The 20,033-nt window shown below is 39.3% G+C and overlaps 2 protein-coding genes across 2 annotated transcripts; both read right to left on the bottom strand.

Annotated features, from left to right (window-relative positions):
- Positions 1-6,198: 6,198 nt before the first annotated feature.
- LOC131683641 (probable cytochrome P450 28a5) lies at positions 6,199-8,192 on the bottom strand. Its single transcript, XM_058965775.1, has 3 exons — positions 7,815-8,192; positions 7,410-7,653; positions 6,199-7,350 (listed from the first exon to the last, which is right to left on the bottom strand). Exons 1-3 carry the CDS (start codon positions 8,000-8,002, stop codon positions 6,280-6,282), a joined length of 1,503 nt encoding a protein of 500 aa, XP_058821758.1. The 5' UTR covers positions 8,003-8,192; the 3' UTR covers positions 6,199-6,279.
- Positions 8,193-16,524: 8,332 nt separating this feature from the next.
- LOC131683640 (probable cytochrome P450 28a5) lies at positions 16,525-18,367 on the bottom strand. The gene is made up of 3 exons (XM_058965774.1): positions 18,137-18,367; positions 17,735-17,978; positions 16,525-17,676 (listed from the first exon to the last, which is right to left on the bottom strand). Exons 1-3 carry the CDS (start codon positions 18,322-18,324, stop codon positions 16,606-16,608), a joined length of 1,503 nt encoding a protein of 500 aa, XP_058821757.1. The 5' UTR covers positions 18,325-18,367; the 3' UTR covers positions 16,525-16,605.
- Between the last annotated feature and the right edge of the window lie 1,666 nt (positions 18,368-20,033).

Here is a 20,033-nt window from a genome sequence, read left to right as displayed (position 1 = left end):
TATTCTTGAATTGGGTTGGTTTCGGTGTTGTCCTTTTAGGCACATACGAAGTTTCCTGGGACGAAGCTCTTGGTCGAGAACAATCTTCGTCAAGCCCTCCATTTTGTTTCAATGGCAATAACCGTATGTTCTAATAAAATGATACTAATAGTAATAATCAACTGCGACGCCGGTTCCACCTTCTTTAAATAATGCTCGATCGCGTTAAGTAATCCTGTGTCTCCCAGTAGTAGGGTTTGCCAGGGGTTAGTTGGCGCTACTTTCAATTTTAATTTTACCGCTTTGATTTGGGTAGATCGTGCAAAATAGAACATATTACATACAAGGGCAAACTTTTTGGCAACGTATCTGAATTTCAACAAAGTGTTTTATGCATTATCTTCATTTTTATATACAGAAGTATGCGACACAGAAATCGGTATGTATTGGGTAAGTTGGTGGTACACTAGAAAATAAGCAATGAAATCTTTCAATGAAACTGTGTGTTCTTTCAGTCTAAATACCTCGGCATCTTGATTTCGACGCGTACTTTATATTTAAAAGCAAATTTTCCAAATTCTTCAAGCGCTTGCTCGAAGCAAGTATTCCCTGCATTTACGAAACACACAATAAAAAGATTTTTTTGTTTTGAAGTGAATTCCAAATATAAAAATAATTGATGACTATTGAATACTACCGTCGACTTGTCCTGCGTACATCACCGTCAACTTACCCTAACCGGAAATTTAAAGGAAAAGTATTGAAAAGAACTTTTGTTTGTGGTTGTATAATATCGATACGGATACTGAAGGCACTTTCAGGGTACCATCGATCAATTCATTCGTAGAATCGTTGAAAACTCGCCATAAATAAAATTAATTAAATTTTCTTTTACTTGAAAACACAGTATTGCCCACAACTTCTACAACACAAAATGTTATGCGACGTCAACATATAGGAGAATGTATTTCACATTATCTGAGGTACACAACGACAAACAGAGTAATATGTCTAGAAGAAACGAAGAAAAAGAAACTTGACCAACTTACCCCAACGGGCACCGGGCTCCCCTGCATGACTTGCGAGAAGTTATCAAGTGCATGTTTGTTGCCATTTTTCAATTGTAAATACGTATGCACATTACGTGCAATATAAATTGAAATATGTTCGAGTATTACCATGTGTTATTGACATCTGAGTTGAGAAATCTGTCTAAGACAGTCAAGTCAGCCATCATGGTTCCAAAACAATCCGAAAAGTTCTAGTAATCATTGTAGTTATTTTCGCCTAATTTAGTAGAAGGTACGACTGGCGTATATCATGAGCCGTACGATCGTTACGCCATTTTCTTGTTGATTTTTGCCTTTTTATAAATATAGTTATGTATGTTATAATGGACAGGTGTAGAGTTGGAGGTAGTCAACTCTACAGTTACTGTCAATCACACATTATTACAAGAGTAAGCGTGCTGCGATTTGTCGTATACTTGCCACCCATATATTTATATCGAAACTTTATTGTGAATTATCGAGACCCGGAATTATTTTTCTATTTTTGAGGTTAGGTTGGTTGTTTTGATACGGAAAATGTTCACCTAGAATTTAGATTCATCAGTAGATAACCTCGACTATCCAAACCTCCACTCTTTAATCGACCACTGATTTTTGCCCACTATCGTGTCTTCTATCCAGATTTAAATTTAATTTTAGTAACTGAAACCGGAAGAACGAATTCGTAGTGATGTAACAATAAATTTGCCATCTGTATATTTTTCGGAGGTAGGAAATAAATTTTCGTTTTTCAAAATTACTTTTCATTAGAAGAAATAACGTTTAATTATAACATTGATGGAGTTTATAAAAACCTAAATTTACTTTTCGATGCGTTTTGACAGATGATAATAAAAAAAGCATCATTGCACTCTTGCGCCGTCTGGCGGTGGACATCTAGCGTTAGATTGCGAATAGTCGAAAATGATCGTCCAAGCACAGTGAATAGTCGATAGTTGCCTAACCAGGGGTTTGAAATGATTACGTCTATTTATCCTTTCAGTTTATGGCATCGTTTCTAAGTTTCGACAACAAGTTTACCAAGCGCGATTCCGCGCGAAAACAGCAGACTATACAACTCAACCGTCCTCGACTTGAACGATTCTTTGCAGTTGTATTTGCTTTATGTATCACTACATTTTCCACTAGGTATTAGACAATTTTGGCGTTTTTGCATGCACTACTTTTAAAAAATTGTCCGAAAGTTGCAAGAAATAAATCTAAAAAAAGTATCAAGATTTAAAATAATTGAAGTCGGCAGAAGAGAAGGGCAGTTGGGGTGTTTTTTAATGTATTGTAAAATGGAAATTTCAGTTAAATGTTCATACTACAACATAACTGATTGGTCCTGAAAAGAATCATTGGTTTGTTTTATTAAGGGAGACACAATAAGTCCGCTAACGGCAGATCCGGCGAGCCAGTTTGATATCTTTCGGCATGATGGTTACTAGCTTGGTGTTGATGGCGCACTATATTGTATCCTCGAACAAACCGACTAGCTAGGCGTTGCGAACTCTGGAAGCATAAATCGACTTTGAAGTTCTGCACAATCTCACGAACTAGACGCTGCAAGGGAAGCCTGTGGATAAGTTACTCTGTTTTTAATAACGGCGAATTTCTCTTAGAGTGACATTTCTTGGTCGGTAGCGATGGGGCTTCTTACACCACAGTGGATGGGCCACTGTCACTACTTGCGAGGAGCATTCCCTCCGGTGGACTTGCGGGCGGAGTGCTTGCTACGGGTCATGGTGCGAAAAATACTGCTCCGCTACTGCTGATGCTGTTAGTACAACGATGGTCAAACGAATGATGAGAAATACCGACCAACGGATAAATATGTATTGTGTAAAGTGGTGACGTCACAAATCAACTGAGTGTTCATTTTTGACAGTTCGCTTGTACTGTTTACATGGACTTAGAAAAATTCTTTACGATTTGCTTCGAGCGAATCTAATCGTTCATAAATTTATTCTAAGTCCATGTAAACAGTTCCATTTGGCTATTAAATTTCATTCCGATCCGACTTCCGGTTCCGGAGTTACGGGCTGTGGCGTGCGTTTATAAAGAAAATTTCAATTCAAACCGATACTCCGATGAAAGCAAAAAAGGTAAAAATTTCGCTAAAATGTCTCTCAAACAACTTAAATTTGCAGTTCTAGGTCACTAAACTTTCGTTGACTACATTGACCACTATAGACGGTTCTGGAAGTGCCCGGGAAAAGCGGCCATCTTCCAAAATTAACATACTCACGTCAGTATCTCGGAAATGGTTTGGCCGATTTTCACAAGCTTAGTCCCTATAGCTATAATACCCCCCACAGATGTCTATAAAATTTCGTACGGATCGCTTGTATGGTTCCGGAAATATAGACTAAACCGTCCGGTTACATATGAAATTCCCATATTAGCCAGATCTCAATTTTTTTCAAAGGGGGGACTCCATGAAATTTCGGAAATCGAATTCGTATTTTTGATGCCAAACATCTTTAAAATGCATGAAACGTCGAGATTTTATGTTATCTCAAAAATCGACTTTTTGGGACTACCGATTTCGCACCCCTTTTTTCAATTTCGTATTACCGTGGCTATTTTTTTCTTTTGCAAAATTTCAGAACTCGAATAATGATTTCTTTTCTTGTGTATAGTTGTCATGTCATGTATAATAAAAATGTAATATATACATTTGAAAGCTTTTAATGAAAATAAACAACGCAAAAATTGTCGTGTTCTTGATTCACAAAGGGACAATAGCACCGCTAGGTGGATTAAAAAGGATTTTTAAACACCATTTTACAATTCGGGCGAAACGCTAGCGGCTGCCAATCCCTAACAATTGCTTTCAAGTTTTGGGGGTGTTTTAACACATGTATAACTCCGTGGGTCACGTAGGAGTTTTTCGATATGTTGGCAGCTTTTTTAACAGCAAAGTCATGTGAAATTTATGCGTATCAAAATGAAAGTTTCGATCGAATGTTTATCATTTCTCACACATACGTGATCCACTAGATAATACATGTATAAAGGATTTTTAGCCGCTCTCGGTCCGCTCGATTTGAACATCGCAAAAAACTCGCTGTGGACACCGTACTAGATCCTGATATTTTTCCAAAATTTTAAATTTAAGGGGTCCTGTTATATAATTGTGTAAAAAGTACCTAATGTTTGACTATTTTTTTGAAATTGTGAAATGAATTAGACATGTCGTCGCTGTTGTGCTATCTTATGACAAGCGCCATTTAGCACATTTCGAGAAAAACGTTTTTTAAAGTTTGAGATTGAATATCTTGAAACTTATAAATGGTAAAAACAATTCAAAGAAGACAATTAATGCTTCTATCTATTCTGTATTAAACTCTCAAATACCACGAAGTTCGGTTGACTATGTTGCGAGTTTTCACTATAAATGTAAACAAAAGTCGCACTCACACGTGTCGTAGGCGTGTATTGATGACAAAATTTGTATGACGTGTCATAATTGTGCATGGAAAATTTTCCGTAGAAAAAAAGCATCAATTATTAACTTTTATTAATATCTTCGGCTTTATTCAGATGCATTTTGAAGGAAATCGAGCAAGCAATCTAGAAAAAATAGTAATTTTTAACTACAGTGTTGCCAAACATGAAATATTGCCATTTTAAAAGTAAAACTGCATATTTCTCGCAACACATGTATTTTTATTTTGAAAATTATTATGCCATTGTGTTCCTCAGATATTTTTGCATATAAAAACATCTAAAACTTCTACATTACTTAAGCGAATCCCAAGATACAGTGAATTAAAGCAAAAAACTGGCAATTTCTCAACACTTTTTTCGCTATACCTCAGTAACCAAGCAAAATTTCAAAATTCTGAAAACGCCATTTTGTAGAGAATTATCAGATTAGTAATGTTAGATATGCAACATTACTAATCTGATAATACTCAGTTTACCCCAAAATGGCGTTTGTCATAAGATAGCACAACAGCGACGATGTGTGCTTTTCTGTAAAATTTTTATTGAGGTTTCATCTCTAAAATCAAAATTTTCGAGTGTAAGGTGTCAAAAATGGCGGCTCCAACAAAAAGTGTTTTGAAAACCGACCTCATCTGCAGGCACGGTACAGGTCACAATTCGTCGTCTACAAGCAGAAAACCAAAAAGATCTTAAAGATTACATTCCATAGAGGCGCCCTAACAAAAAATATGAAAAAAATCGTTGATCGGCGGCCACTTGAAAATAAAGCATCATTATTTCGCAAGATTTTTCCACTTTGGCTGGCTGTAAAAATATTGCGATTTTGTAAGTTACAGCGCCGGAGAATGTTGTCTTCTTTTAGGCGGGCAAAAGTTAATTAGTTGAATGGCTCAAAAATGAGAATGCTCGCAGATTTGAAAAACACCTTTTGCCTTTTCAATATTGTTTCAGGGTATATTGAAAAACGCTGATTTCGACTAGAATATTATGCTAAGAGTTAATGAACAAACGTATAAACGGACGAGTTATTAGCGAAAGAGAAAGTAAACAAAGAGAAACTGTCATTTTCACTTAGGACCATTTGACATGTTTGGCTAGTCTTAACTTCTCTTATTACACCCTAAAAATCTCAAATCAGCAGATCTGTACAGTCAACTTGGAGTGAATACCCTATCACTTTCAACTACCCGTGCTGGTACGTAGACACGATATTCCTGCGCAATATACTTGCAGCAAGCTATCTTATTTGTCTGCTCAACGTTACTCACAGATACTCTCAGCTTGTCCAGTCGAACCCTGTTTGCATTGGATACCGGGAATAATGTTATGAAACTCCGCAATATTATGATGATAATGAATGGTTTATCTAGAAGAAGACCACAAAAGAACTGGTCAATAAGTGAGTATATTGCATTTACGGGATGGCATTGGGTTTATCAGTCAGTTAATTTTGACAACAGACTGATCCCTTGGAGAAGTTCCAATCTAGGGTTTAAACCCAAAGGAGAATTTGTGGGAGCCACAGGTAGATCCACAATTCTTACCTCTGCTGGATAATATTGAATGTATACGATTGAAAGATTACGAAATGATTCGATTAAAATTAACCAAAATAGTTTGAACTTTTCTTTTATTTTGAGTGAATTTTGAATAGTGGAAAAGTTGTATTTGCTGTATCGATCTTTGTTTGTTCTTTTTGACAAATGATGCCTGATTTTCCAAATGTGTATTTTATTTCGATTCTGTTTGCATAATAGTGCATTAATATAATGGACAATATGTTTTAGGTTATTTCTCAATTTATGGCTTTCAGGTCCAGCCATATTCCGCCAACCACATAAAGCAGGAACTTTTTAGCCTCATATTCTATCGGGAGCTTTGTTCTAGGATTAACAGTGACTTCAAACTTATCAATGATCTCTACGATACCCCTTTTCGCTTGTGCTAGAGCGAAGCGCATTCCAAGGCACATTCTGGGTCCTTCACCGAATGGAATAAATACTCCCTTTTCTCTGTACGGTTTGGTACCTCCAGTTTCCGGCGCAAAACGTTCCGGTTTAAATTTTTCCGGTTCATCGTAATGCTGTGAATCCAAATGAACGAAGAACGGAATGGTAACCGTTGTGCCTTCTGTAATAGGAATTTTCCTATCTTTTGGTCCCACCAGTACAATATCTTTCGTACAGTTTTTTCCTAAAATCGGACCAATCGGATGAAGTCTAAGCGACTCGTTCAGTACCTGATCAAGGTAGACCATTTCTCCCAGGTTTTCGTACGTCAAACCTCCCTTGCTTTTCTGAACGTGACGAATTTCTTCCCTCAACTGCTTCTGGGCTTCGGGATGCGATGCTAAGTCGAAAAGACAGTTGGTCATAACAATACTGGATGTTTCAAATCCATCAGCAAAGAATGATACACCGTGACCGGCTATGTCCAGCTCCGAGATATTTTTCTTTTCTTCCAGTGACAAAAGATGATCCAGATAGTCGTTTCGAACAATTTTGTTTTGTTTGCGGTGCCGAATGGCGTCAGTCATAATTCGAATGAAAAATGCCTCAACATCTTTGGGAATGAAGGAAAATTTGTAAAAGTTTTTGATTGAAGGGAAAAATGTTAGAGCGGCCAATGCAAATTGCACGATAAAGTTGAAATCCATAATCCGACGACCCATTTCACGAATTTCAGGTATATCCTTGGTGAACGATTGTGCGTCAATTGCAAAAATACAGTTGGATACGACATCGGTCGTAAATTTGGCCATCAATTCTTTGATATCGAATGCCGAGCCATTCAGTTTGATTTGTTTGTGTACGTATTCAGTCATTCGAATGCTTACTTCATCCATCAAGGTAAAAAGTGCTTTTATCTGAAATATACCGTATTTTATGCCAATTCTGAATATGGCACATCAATACCTAATCTTACCCGATTGTTTGTGAAAGCTGGAGTTATTTCCGCTCGTCGAGTTCTCCATTTTTCTCCTGACAAATTGAATGGATTACGAGCAAATAGTGGATCAGATTTCTCATCCACCAGGTCGGAGAATTGGTTCGAAGCAAAATGATTAAAATTCTTCGTTAGAACCTCTTTAATCAGTTCGGGATCGCGTATCATCAACTGTGGGGTACGTAAGCTGAAATAACCAATCACAGGCTCGTGCTTGAAGTCACTAAAAAGAGAGTGGCTTATTAGAAGATATAGAAGCCATACAATTGATCGGGAATTTATTTTCAGTTACAAGCACTACTTTGAAGCATTCGCATATTGTTGCGTCAATATTCAAATTGACCATAAATTGACGTGATTGTTTTATCAACGGATTAAACTCACTTATAAATTTTCTCGTAGTCATAATACACGTTCCTCTTCTGTGTTAATAAACTGGGAACATTACCAAATAGGACATGTGGTTCAGGCCCATTTACGCCAATCTTTTTCCATCTTTTAAATTCCCAAATTAGAAACAGATACACCGCACCTAGGAAACCTGCTAAACAACCGAGCAGAGTACACCACATTGTTTTCCTTTCAATATCACTTGCTTCCCGGTCGAACACCAAATTCGTACTGATGATAGCAGATTTTAAGCCGGGGCATTCATTCAATCACAGTCAGCTACGTAATTTGATCAAGGTCAACGGTAAAGAACTTGACTGATAACCATATCGCACCTAACCCAGACAAACGTTATAATAGTTGATATGCGATGTGAACGAACTACTGACTGTAGATGAAGCTGCACATTAACAATTATCGGTGATAGAGACAATGAATGTTGATGTCATCATCGCGTATATCGAACGTTGTGTGAATAAGCGGCTCCAGGGGGAGGCACTCTATCAACTAGAAAGTATTTTAGTAGAAATGCATGTATATGCAAATCTTTCGTGAATACTTCTATTGTGAGTCATTATAATGTATTGAGGTCGTGTACATCGTAGCTTATTGAATCAATACCATTGATGAATAAAATGGACACTAGTAGTCCTTAGATGTATTGTCTCTTCGTTGCACATACCGCAGACGTTACTGGTTTCCCGAGCAAAGTCGAACATCAAAATTACAACAAGTAGAAATCACATTTTGATAATAGCATCAAATTGAAATCTAATTTTGCTATCAGTTTTCGATTTTTTAAATATGACATCAAATTTTGATCTCATTTTGCTATCCTTGTTTCTTAGAATTTTCTATGTTTATATTTCTTTGGTGAAACATCAAAGTGAATACATATTTTGATATCACAAAAAATTTCAACATCTCAATGAGCTTTCAATTTACTCTCACTGATAGCAGAATTAGTTTTCTGTTTGATATCATAGGACAATTTTTCTGTTCTCCATCTTGATCTTTTAACCGTTAAAACGACCAAACCGACAACAACCTGAGTAATCATTTGCCGAACATCACAACATCAAGTTTAGTTTTCAATTTGTTGTCAGACTCTGCTCGGGTTCCAGTTTGCAGGAGAAGTACACGTACCTGGGTGGACCACCACTCGAATACCTGCTTGGGGTGGACGATTTTCTGCAATTGTACCAGAAATGGAAACGCCAACGGACACGGTGTAGGAAGATGTGAGTGTAGGCTGAAGGATGGTAATGTTCATCACAAAGAGATGAAATCTTACTTCACGCTGGATAGCATGGGAGTCATCAAACCAAACAAGCTGCTTCTCTTTCAGGACGATCAACGGGTTAAGTCATTGTTAGAATCTCTAACCCGTCCACTGCTTAACCACTTCGAATCCGGCATGCTCTGAAGACACGATCACCTTCACAGTCTATTTTCAACCATCAAAAACAGCGGTCACGATACTCAGTGTGCTCCTGCTTCTGTCCGAGCCAGTGCAAAGCGATCGAAAAAAAAACAGTTACTTGTGTGAATTGTTTGGAGAACAAAGGATACCGTTATTTGTATTCTTAGGTGATTTTTCAAGATGACTGAGTCTCATCAACAAAACGTGATTATTCGGCCTAACACAGTGGCGATTGACTTCGCATAAGACCAAGTATTCGTGATGTGGAACATCTGCTGAAGGTGAAAATGCTGCTTCGGTTTTCGGAAGTCACCTCCATACAGCTTGAACACGTCAGGCATGTGGTGCTGATAACCTTCAACAAATTCGCCCAGGCGAAAAGATTTATTTCGCAGAACAACTTGAAACACATGATTTATCTCCACTTACTTACTTGCAAAGTGGCAGTTAAAATTCATATCGAATTTCGGAGCAGTGGAATCTATTACGGAGGACACATGGAGAAACTACTTCCCAGGTATTTCAAATTATGTGGTGAGAATGCGGGTAGACCAACTCATTCCCTCCTACCTTACCCTGCAGTACAAAACAGAAGGTGGTGATACCATTACACAACGAACTCTTTGTACATATCAAGGACAAACGAATACGTGCCAGTTCTGTGAACAAACGGCACACTACGGACAACCCTGCCCAGAAACCGCTGAGGAAAGCTCACCTGCAGAAAAAATGCCAACACCCAAGCTCCAATATCTGCACCTGAACCGCAAACGGTTGCCAAATTTGTGGCTGCTGTTCAGGCAATAATGACAACTGTAAAAGCTGCGTCAAGTACTTCAAACTTAACAACTAATACCACCAGTGAAGAAACTACCACCAAGGATGGAGTGTTCACATTCGTGACCCGCAAGGGAATGAAGCCAGGAAGAACATCTGATCGCGAGTATCAAGGCAGTAATCAAGATGTTGATACGGGCGTAAACGACAACAAGAGAGACATGGATAACCCCGAAATTGGCGAGAGAAGGAACATCTTCCCGACGCTAAAAAAGATCTCCGCTCGCAATAGCAAGTTGCGCGCACGGGATCTTACAGGTTCAAAATAAAATGTATTGTAATTTTTATTTTTTACATCTTGTAAGTATATAAGACCCATGGCTCCTCTAAGCTAACGCATTGAGCCGTGTCAAATAAACGAATTAAAAAAAACGATCACCTTCGACTTCCGATGGCTTTCAACCGATGTAAATGTCTCGAAAACCGTTGGAACAAGAATCCAGTACTAGCCGAGGCTCTTGAGCAGAAGATCCAAGAACATGCCAAGAATATACGACAATAGTAAGGCCTAGAATAACTTATGCTTCATTAACATGGTGGCCTAAAACTAAAGAGGTGACCGCTCAGAAAAAAAATGAATAAACTGCAAAGACTGGCATGTATTGCAACAACTGGGGTGATTCGGAGCACACCTTCCGTGGCTCTAAATGCTCTTCTAAATCTCCTACCGCTTCATCAGTTCGTGGAATTGCAGACAGAAAAAAGTGCCTTGCAATTAACTCGATCTACAAAAATTTTAGGAGATATGACAGGACATCTAACGATCCTCAAAAAATTCAATATAAATCCTATTTCGTCGCTGTTGTGCTATCTTATGACAAGCGCCATTTAGCACATTTCGAGAAAAACGATTTTTAAAGTTTGAGATTGAATATCTTGAAACTTATAAATGGTATAAACAATCCAAAGAAGACAATTGATGCTTCTATCTGTTCAGCATTAATCTCTCAAATATTACGAAGATCGGTTGACTATGTTGCGAGTTTTTACTACGAATGTAAACAAAAGTCGCACTCACACGTGTCATAAGCGTGTATTGATGACAAAATTTGTATGACGTGTCATATTCGTGCATGGAAAATTTTCCATAGAAAAAAATCATCACTTTTTAACTTTTATTCATATTTTTGGGTTCATATGGTCTATAAACATTCGGTGAAATGCACTTTAAAGGAAATGAGTCAGGGAATCTAGAAAAATTGGTTATTCTCGATTACAGTGTTGCCAAATATATTTTATTTCCAGTTCAAAAGTAAAACTTTGTTTTTCTCACAACTCGTATAATTTTCTTTCGAAAATGTTTATGCCATTGTGTTCCTTAGACATTTTCACACATAAAACCGTCTAAAACTTCAATATAACTTGAGCCAATCCCTAGATATAGTGATTTGAAGCAAAAAACTCACAATTTCTTATCATGTTTCTAGCTATATCTAAATAACCAAGCAGAATTTCAAAATTCTGAAAACGCCACTTTGTAGAGATTTTTTAAACAAGTAATGTGGCATATCTAACTCAGTTTACCCCAAAATGGCGTTTGTCATAAGATAGCACAACAGCGACGATTTCACATTCAATAATAGACTGGATGCAGACGAAGGCAAACCATGAAATTCCCTATAATGTGACTGTAGCAAGCAGACTTGTGTGGGAAACAGGTGGGCCAAATCTCCGTTCAGACTCTATTGTTTTCTTTACGGATGATTCAAAAATGAGTAGCAGTACAGGAGCCGGGGTGTTTGGACCCGGGATAAGAACAACTATCCCGATGGGACACTACCCAACTGTATTTCAGGCGGAGATTCAAGCAATTCGTGAGTGTGTGCATATCTGTCTTAAGAGGAAATATAGATTTGCAACGATCTGTATCTTTTCAGACAGCTTAGTAGCTCTTAATGCTTTAAAAGCCTCAACTTGTCAGTCGAAGTTAGTATGGGAATGCATTACTTTACTTAAGCAACTGGCAAGGAATAATGAAGTAAGCTTGCTTTGGGTGCCGGGTCACAGTGGTATTCAAGGAAACGAATCAGCTGATAGTTTGGCAAGACAAGGTTCCGAGACCGAGTTTATAGGCCCAGAACCTTTCTGCGGAGTCTCAACCTGTACTTTAAATATGGAACTTAGGAAATGGGAAATGTCTATGGTAGAATAGAACTGGAACGCCACAGATACTGCAAAGCATACAAGGAAATTTATAAAGCCGAGTGCCAAAGCCGCTCGAACTTTACTTAATCTAAGTAAGAGGAACCTTAGAATAATAACTGGTTTGTTTACCGGTCTCTGCTCTAGTAGATATCATCTACATAAAATGGGAAAAATTCAAAGTCCGATTTGTCGTTTCTGTCAATTTAAGAATGAGACAGCGGAGCATCTACTTTGTGATTGCAGCGCTCTTGTTAGTTATAGATATTCAATTCTTGGAAAAGGGCTCCTACAGCCCTCTGAGATTTGGCAATCAAATCCTAGTAAGGTAATCAGATTCATAAAACGAGTTGATTCTAACTGGGATAATATGCGAATTCAGGCCCTTCGTATCTCAATTATGAAGGGAAAGCTGAGGTGCATAACATCAAATTGAGTCATACCACAATATTCCTTTAAATGGTCGCAGTGGAATCAAGGCTCTACAACTTAAAAAAAATGCCAAGAAGGGTTACGTCAGAAGCTGACTTCGGAAGAACTTCAAGAAAAGCGTGTGCGTATTTTGTACCTTTTGTAGTGAACCCAAATAAGCCGGGCAAGTTTCGCCTAGTGTGGGACGCAGTTGCCAACGTCTATGGTGTTTCTTTAAACTCAGTCCTCCTGAAAGGTCCAAATCAGCTAACATCGCTGTTGTTGGCATTGATCCGTTTCCGCGAGCTCCGAGTGGCAGTATGCGAGGACATCAGGGAGATGTTTCACTAAGTGCGGATGAGAGACGAAGACCAACATTCAAATGCATTGCCAGCGCTTCTTCTTAAAATGTACAGTAGCGCTCAAAAGTCTTTTGTAGGTGATATTTTTTCGGCAATATTGGCATCTCTGTTAACGACAAAGGATTGTAGAAAAATCTTGCGACGAGATTTTCTCTTTATTGCATCTAGAAAAAATCCCGAAATATGTCTATTTTTTCGTGTACTACAGTGGTGTAACCCCTTAACAGCGCCACCCTAGCGGCTGAATTCCGAACTAATATGAAATGATCAAATCAAGCGCTAGATGCCATGTAATAACTTTGCCAAAGAGGACGGGCATAGCGTAGTTGGTAAATTGATTGCCTTGTACGCAGCTCACCTGGGTTCGAATCCCAACCCCGCACAAAGGGTTAGAGATTTTTCCAAAGGAGATTGCACTAACCCGAAAAGAGGCAAATGACCCTAAGGTTAAAACCTCTATAATCAAAATAAAAAAAAACTTTGCCAAAGACACCATGGCTCTAAAACGTAAGATAAGGAAAGGAAGTTATTTTTCTGAAAATGCAGGAAATGAAGTACCTACAAAGTACTTTTGAGCGCTACTGTACTAACGAGTCGAAGTCGAAGCTCAATATTTACGTCGTTCAGGTGATGACCTTCGGTGCATGCTTTTCAGCGAGCACTGCACCACACGTCCAAAGAATCTGAACGCAGAACGATTCGAGCAGGACCATAAAGGGGCGGTCGATGCAATTATGAAGCAACATTACGTTGATGATATGCTCGATAGCACTGATACGGAGGAAAATGCATGGAAGCTCGCTCAGGAAAGCAAAAAGATTCACGAGCAAGCTGGGTTTGAAATTCGAAACTGGATATCAAACTCCGTTACGGTCATGGCAAACTTGAAACAGACAACGCTTGAAGAACAGAAAAAATACCCTCCCGTAACGGTGAAAATCTGCTCTCCGGCGGTGGTGGCCATCCACAAGCGAAATTCTACGCACGTGGGTTTGATTACGCACCATTTGATGTTTTTGGAGATTCTTATACAAGCAATATGGAGAGCATCAGTGGGCTGGAATGCTCCTATAGAAGACACGCTGTTTGAGAAATGGTTGACGTGGCTGGCCGTTTTTCGGAAGGTACGATCTGTATAAGTAACGAACGTCAACGACCGGTAAGGCGGAAATGCACACATTTGTGGATACGAATGAGAACGGTATCACGGCGGTCGTCTATCGTTTTCGCGAGGGGCTCACGATTGAGAGCTAGTTGGTATGTGTCTGAATGGCGAATACGATAATGGCATCACTGTCCATCATGTTTCATTGAGTGGCTTTGTATTCCGACTAAGCAGAATGTTACCAATGAACGGACGCGGTAGACACGTGTTCCCAATCTATTGCCGGACAGAGCTTCGAGAAACCGACAATAAACCGACAAGTCCACGTTATTCATTCTAGAATTATGGATCCTGCTATAGGGCGCAAGAATACTATAGATTGATCACTCTCCTTGGTAGCACGGCTTTCATCGACAACTTACAGCACTCTACGAGACAATAACATCGAGTCTTTGGACTGCTGGTGCAACAAAAGCTAGCTAAAGCGGAGGACTACTTGTTCCGCCAAGCGCAGCCGGTAGTCTATATCACCGTGCTAGCGGCAAATAACTATGCGAGAGATGAGTGGACAAAGATGATTAAGAACAATCCACTGTGCCTTCCTAGACGAGAATGGAGTTGCTCGTGTTCGTGTTCGAACAAAAGTTTGTACGTTTGCCGAACGCGATTTTGTTGTACCCGTCATTCTCCCTCGTGACTCACGAACGTTTCACCCACCCAAACCATTCCACAATCATCAACGAAGTTCTACAACGCTACCGTATTCCTCGTTTGAAAGCCACGATCGAGCAAAACTGCAACTCTCAGCGATGGCTGATTTTTCACATTCTTGTCTGGCCGCTTTCAGTCGTCCGTTCACCTACATGGGGCGGATTTTTACGACCCGATTCTGCTTTTGCTTGGACGACACTCGGAGAAAAGGTGACTACCGACACTTGCGTAATGGCAATTTTAAACAGAATAGCTAGGATGGGAGTACTAGCTATCATCTATAGCGATCGCGGAATTAGTTTTCAAGCTAAAAGCAAGGTGATCAATCAGACGATCGAGCAGCTCGATGTCGGAAAACTTACATCGTGGATAAGGCATGTGACCAGCCTCAAGTGAATTCAACAGTGTGGCGATGGCTTCATTTCAACCGGACGAGGAAAAAACGATAAAAACGAAAGTATCAACTATTTTAAAATGTAATTAATTTTAGCAACCACCGTTGAGGCCAAGGGGTCTGTTCGTGAAAGTCATTAACATAAACATTACAGTCATGTTGCTTTTCCGAAGGTATGTAAGCAGCTCCAATGAAACAGTTTCTAGATGTTCTGCTAAGATTCACCCAGACACTCTCAATGGAAGAGAATCTTTTCTCCGCAATCCGACAAGAGGCAATAGTGTTCGAAACAGCCACAAGAACCCCGCCACCATGCGAGCGGGTACTGTTAGTGGCATTGCGATCAACACGGTATACAGTGTCTGAATTACCAAATGCCTGCACAGAGTTTATCATTCAACCAGATTTCAGTTAGAACCTAAACATTATGATTTCCATCCATGACAGCCAAATATACATCGTCGAACTTTGTTCCTAGTCCGCTTGTATTATGATAATACACTCGTATCGTGTTGTTTGCATCAGCCGCGCCTGGTGCACATTGTCTGGGCACGGTGGAAGTAACGAGGCAAGGAACAGCTAATCCGGCTGAGGGAGTCAGTTTCTAGGCAGCATAACGAATTCGCGGAACTGCATTACAGTTGGCCATGACGCAGGTCATTCAAACCGGGATTAAGTCCAACTTTGTAGGACATAAATGCCAAGCTGGTGGCATATTTTCCTTTGGGGACCAAGAGAACAACGATAGCAGGGTACATATTTTTCAAATTTGTTGAGCTCAGTTGATTCGGCCCTCCAGGCGTCAGAATAAATGTTCAAAGTTTGAGGGTTTCTATACCATTACAAGAAATGTAAAAAAAGAATTCGAAATGATTCGATCAAAATTAACCGAAATAGTTTGAACTTTTGTTTTGAGTGGATTTTGAATAGTGGAACAGTTGTATTTGCTGTATCTCTGTAATTTTTTACAAATGATGCAAAAGAGTAGCGAAATATAGGGTAGTGAGTCTATTTTCGCCATTTTTCTATTATAAACCTACTCATTTGAAGCTGTTGGTTAAAGCAGCGTCTGACATCCTTGTTCAACGCATTGAGTCAAATGGTATGGCAACAATCGCTCAAACACGAGAATTTCACTTTTTTCAGAGCACTCTATTGGTTCTTAACAATGAAGCAAAGCTGTTGATGCCGCTTTGTACGCGTATCATCGACTGTAGGCCGAGTAATTAATGAATTGGTGAGGTTCCCTTCCTTATAGTGAATGAAATGAAATAAAAATTGGCACTTTACTCTATAAAAATAAAAAAAAAACGGACAGATTTTCCAAATTTGTATTTTATTTCGATTCTGTTTGCATAATAGTGCATTAATATAATGGACAATATGTTTTAGGCTAATTTTTAATTTATGGCTTTCAGGTCCAGCCATATTCCACCAACCACATAAAGCAAGAACTTTTTAGCCTCATATTCTATCGGGAGCTTTGTCCGAGGATTAACAGTGACTTCAAACTTGTCAATGATCTCTACGATACCCCTTTTCGCTTGTGCTAGAGCGAACCGCATTCCAAGGCACATTCTGGGTCCTTCACTGAATGGAAAAAACACTCCCTTCTCCCTGTACGGTTTGGTACCTCCAGTTTCCGGCGCAAAACGTTCCGGTTTGAATTTTTCCGGTTCCTCGTAATGCTGTGAATCCAAATGAACGAAGAATGGAATGGTAACCGTCGTGCCTTCTGTTATAGGAATTTTCCTATCCTTTGGTCCCACCAGCACAATATCTTTCGTACAGTTTTTTCCTAAAATCGGAATGATCGGATGAAGTCTAAGTGACTCGTTCAGTACCTGATCAAGGTAGACCATTTCTCCCAGGTTTTCGTAAGTCAAACCTCCCTTGGCTTTCTGAACGTGACGAATTTCGTCCCTCAACTGCTTCTGGGCTTCGGGATGCGATGCTAAGTCTAAAAGACAGTTGGTCATAACAATACTGGATGTTTCAAATCCATCAGCAAAGAATGATACACCGTGACCGGCCATGTCGACCTCGGAGATATTTTTCTTTTCTTCCAGTGACAGAAGATGATCCAGATAGTCGTTTCGAACAATTTTGTTTTGTTTGCGGTGCCGAATGGCGTCAGTCATAATTCGAATGAAAAATGCCTCAACATCCTTGGGAATGAAAGTGAATTTGTAAAAGTTTTTGATTGAAGGGAAAAATGTGAGAGCGGCCGTTGCCAATTGCACGAGAAAGTTGAATTCCAAAATCCGTCGACCCATTTCACGAATTTCAGGTTTCTCCTTGGTGAACGATTGTGCGTCAATTGCAAAAATACAGTTAGATACGACATCGGTCGTAAATTTGGCCATCAACTCTTTGATATCGAATGCCGAGCCTTTCAGTTTGATTTGTTTGTGTATGTATTCAGTCATTCGAATGCTTACTTCATCCATCAAGGTAAAAAGTGCTTTTATCTGAAATATACCGTATTTATGCCAATTATAAATTTTTCACATAAATACCTAGTCCTACCCGATTGTTTGTGAAAGCTGGAGTTATTTCCGCTCGTCGAGTTCTCCATTTTTCTCCTGACAAATTGAATGGATTACGAGCAAATAGTGGATCTGATTTCTCATCCACCAGGTCGGAGAACTGGTTCGAAGCAAAATGATTGAAGTTCTTCGTTAGGACCTCTTTAATCAGTTCCGGATCGCGTATCATTAACTGTGGGGTACGTAAGCTGAAATAACCAATCACAGGCTCGTGCTTGAAGTCGCTAAAACGAGAGTGACTTTTTAGAAGATTGCTGTCATACTTTTGATCATTTATTTTCAGTTACAAGCATTTCTATGAAACATCCTAAACCATAGTTTAATCAAAATTCTATTTGACCATAAATTAATGTAATTGTTTTATCAACGGATTGAAACTCACTTATAAATTTCCTCTAAGTCATAATACACGTTCCTCTTCTGTGTTAGTAAACTGGGAACATTACCAAATAGTACTTGTGGTTTAGGCCCCTTTACACCAATCTTTTTCCATCTTTTAAATTCCCAAACTAGAAACAGATACACCACACCTAGGAACCCTACTAAACAACCGAGCAGAGTATACCACATTGTTTCCTTTCAATATCACTTGCTTGTCGGTCGAACGCCGAAATCGTACTAATGATAGCAGATTTTAAGTCGGGGCATTCATTCAATCGCAGCCGGCTACGTAATTTGATCAAGGTCAACGTAAAAAAGTTGACTGATAACCATTTTGCACCACTGCACCAAGACAAATATTATGATATTTGATATGCAATGTGAACGCACTACTGACGGAAGCTGCACATTAACAACTATCGGTGATAGAGAAAATGAATGTTGATGTCATCATCGCATATATCGAACATTGTGTGATTATCGACTAAGGAATTATTCAAATTATTATTCGTAGATAAATTGATTCCTTTGCGTATCATTTTTGCTAAATTCCCCTCCGCCGCTCGCATTCAGCCTTCCGATTCACTTCCCATCCTCATCGACGGTGTGTTCGGCTGGATTGTCGCTAGTGGAACTGATATAGCAACGTCATCTGCAAACTCCCCAAGTTGTAAAACATTGGTCTACTTTGAAGAAAGCATGGAGAGATTCTTGGAGAATCAAAGAAATATCCATATAGCCAGCTTAGTCAGTTGAGGAAAAGTTTTGGGAAGACTATTACCAGTCGACTCTTTCCCGAACTAAAGAAGTTTGTGGTACGCTATCCTAAAAGAGAGAATTTTGAATCTTGGCTTGGAGAATCTAAGCTCGCAGCATTGCGTCGGTTGATCCTACTATAATGAAGATTTGCCAACTGAATTCTGTACTGAGGAAGAGCTACGAGGAATTTAGAAGGAATATGGTTCATTAGACCACACGCAACATGCTCAAAAAGGAACTTGGAAAGAATCACTGTCCTTTTACCTCCCACAGCATCCAGTTATTAAGGAGGCACCACCACTAAAACCCGCGTTGAGTCAACGGTTCAAGCTATACGAGATTTGGATATTCGTTGAATGTTATGGTTTGTGCAGGATCCGTTATTCAGGACGATTTGTTGATATTGGGGACCTGTTTCCGCAAGTATATTGTTGCCGTTGTTACTGACGTCGCGCAAAAGGAATCGCCAGATACTAATCCATTTTGAAGATCGTCACCTACGGTTTGGATTTCTCATTCAATTTGGCTGAACGCACCACTCAACAATTTGCAAACGGCGAAAGTGGTACTTATCCTCTCGGTAAACTGGTGAGCATGAGCATGATGACCGTACTATTCGTAGTTGCTACTCCGTGATTGACCAGAAAAAGCGAAATTGCACGAAGAATCAACGAATGGGGCCTGGGAGTAGGTATCCATTCGCAATGTGCACGTTCCGAGAGTTCTATACTTTGCATTGTCAATAACGGCGCCGGCCACGTCCTTGCAGTCATCGGAAAGGAATGTTAGTGCAGCAAACGTTGTTATGGAGACCGTGTATACTTCTGCATCTCCACGTTTGCCATGGAAAGGACTTTTTGTTACTAGGATGGGATAGGGTCACACAAATCTGGATTCACCTTGATAAGTGATACAATCTGTGCAACTCTCAGAAGTATTATCGTGTCTTTATTGCTCTGGGCAGCCGGCTGCCGAGAATTGATGATAGATTTATCGTTTGTTTGAATTAATTTGGAAATGATCGGTTTGTAAACAAGAAGCAACTTCTGCTCTGGACAGCCGACAGTCAGGAGTGTTGCTCATGTTTAATTAAATCTTACGGTATGTTCACGATTTCATTATTCCTTGTTTCTTTATTC

This window comes from Topomyia yanbarensis, chromosome 2 (assembly GCF_030247195.1).
Source record: "Topomyia yanbarensis strain Yona2022 chromosome 2, ASM3024719v1, whole genome shotgun sequence".
NCBI classification, from domain to species: Eukaryota; Metazoa; Arthropoda; class Insecta; order Diptera; family Culicidae; genus Topomyia; species Topomyia yanbarensis.
Note: the sequence above shows the minus strand (reverse complement) of the source record. Positions and strands in the feature narration are given on the sequence as shown.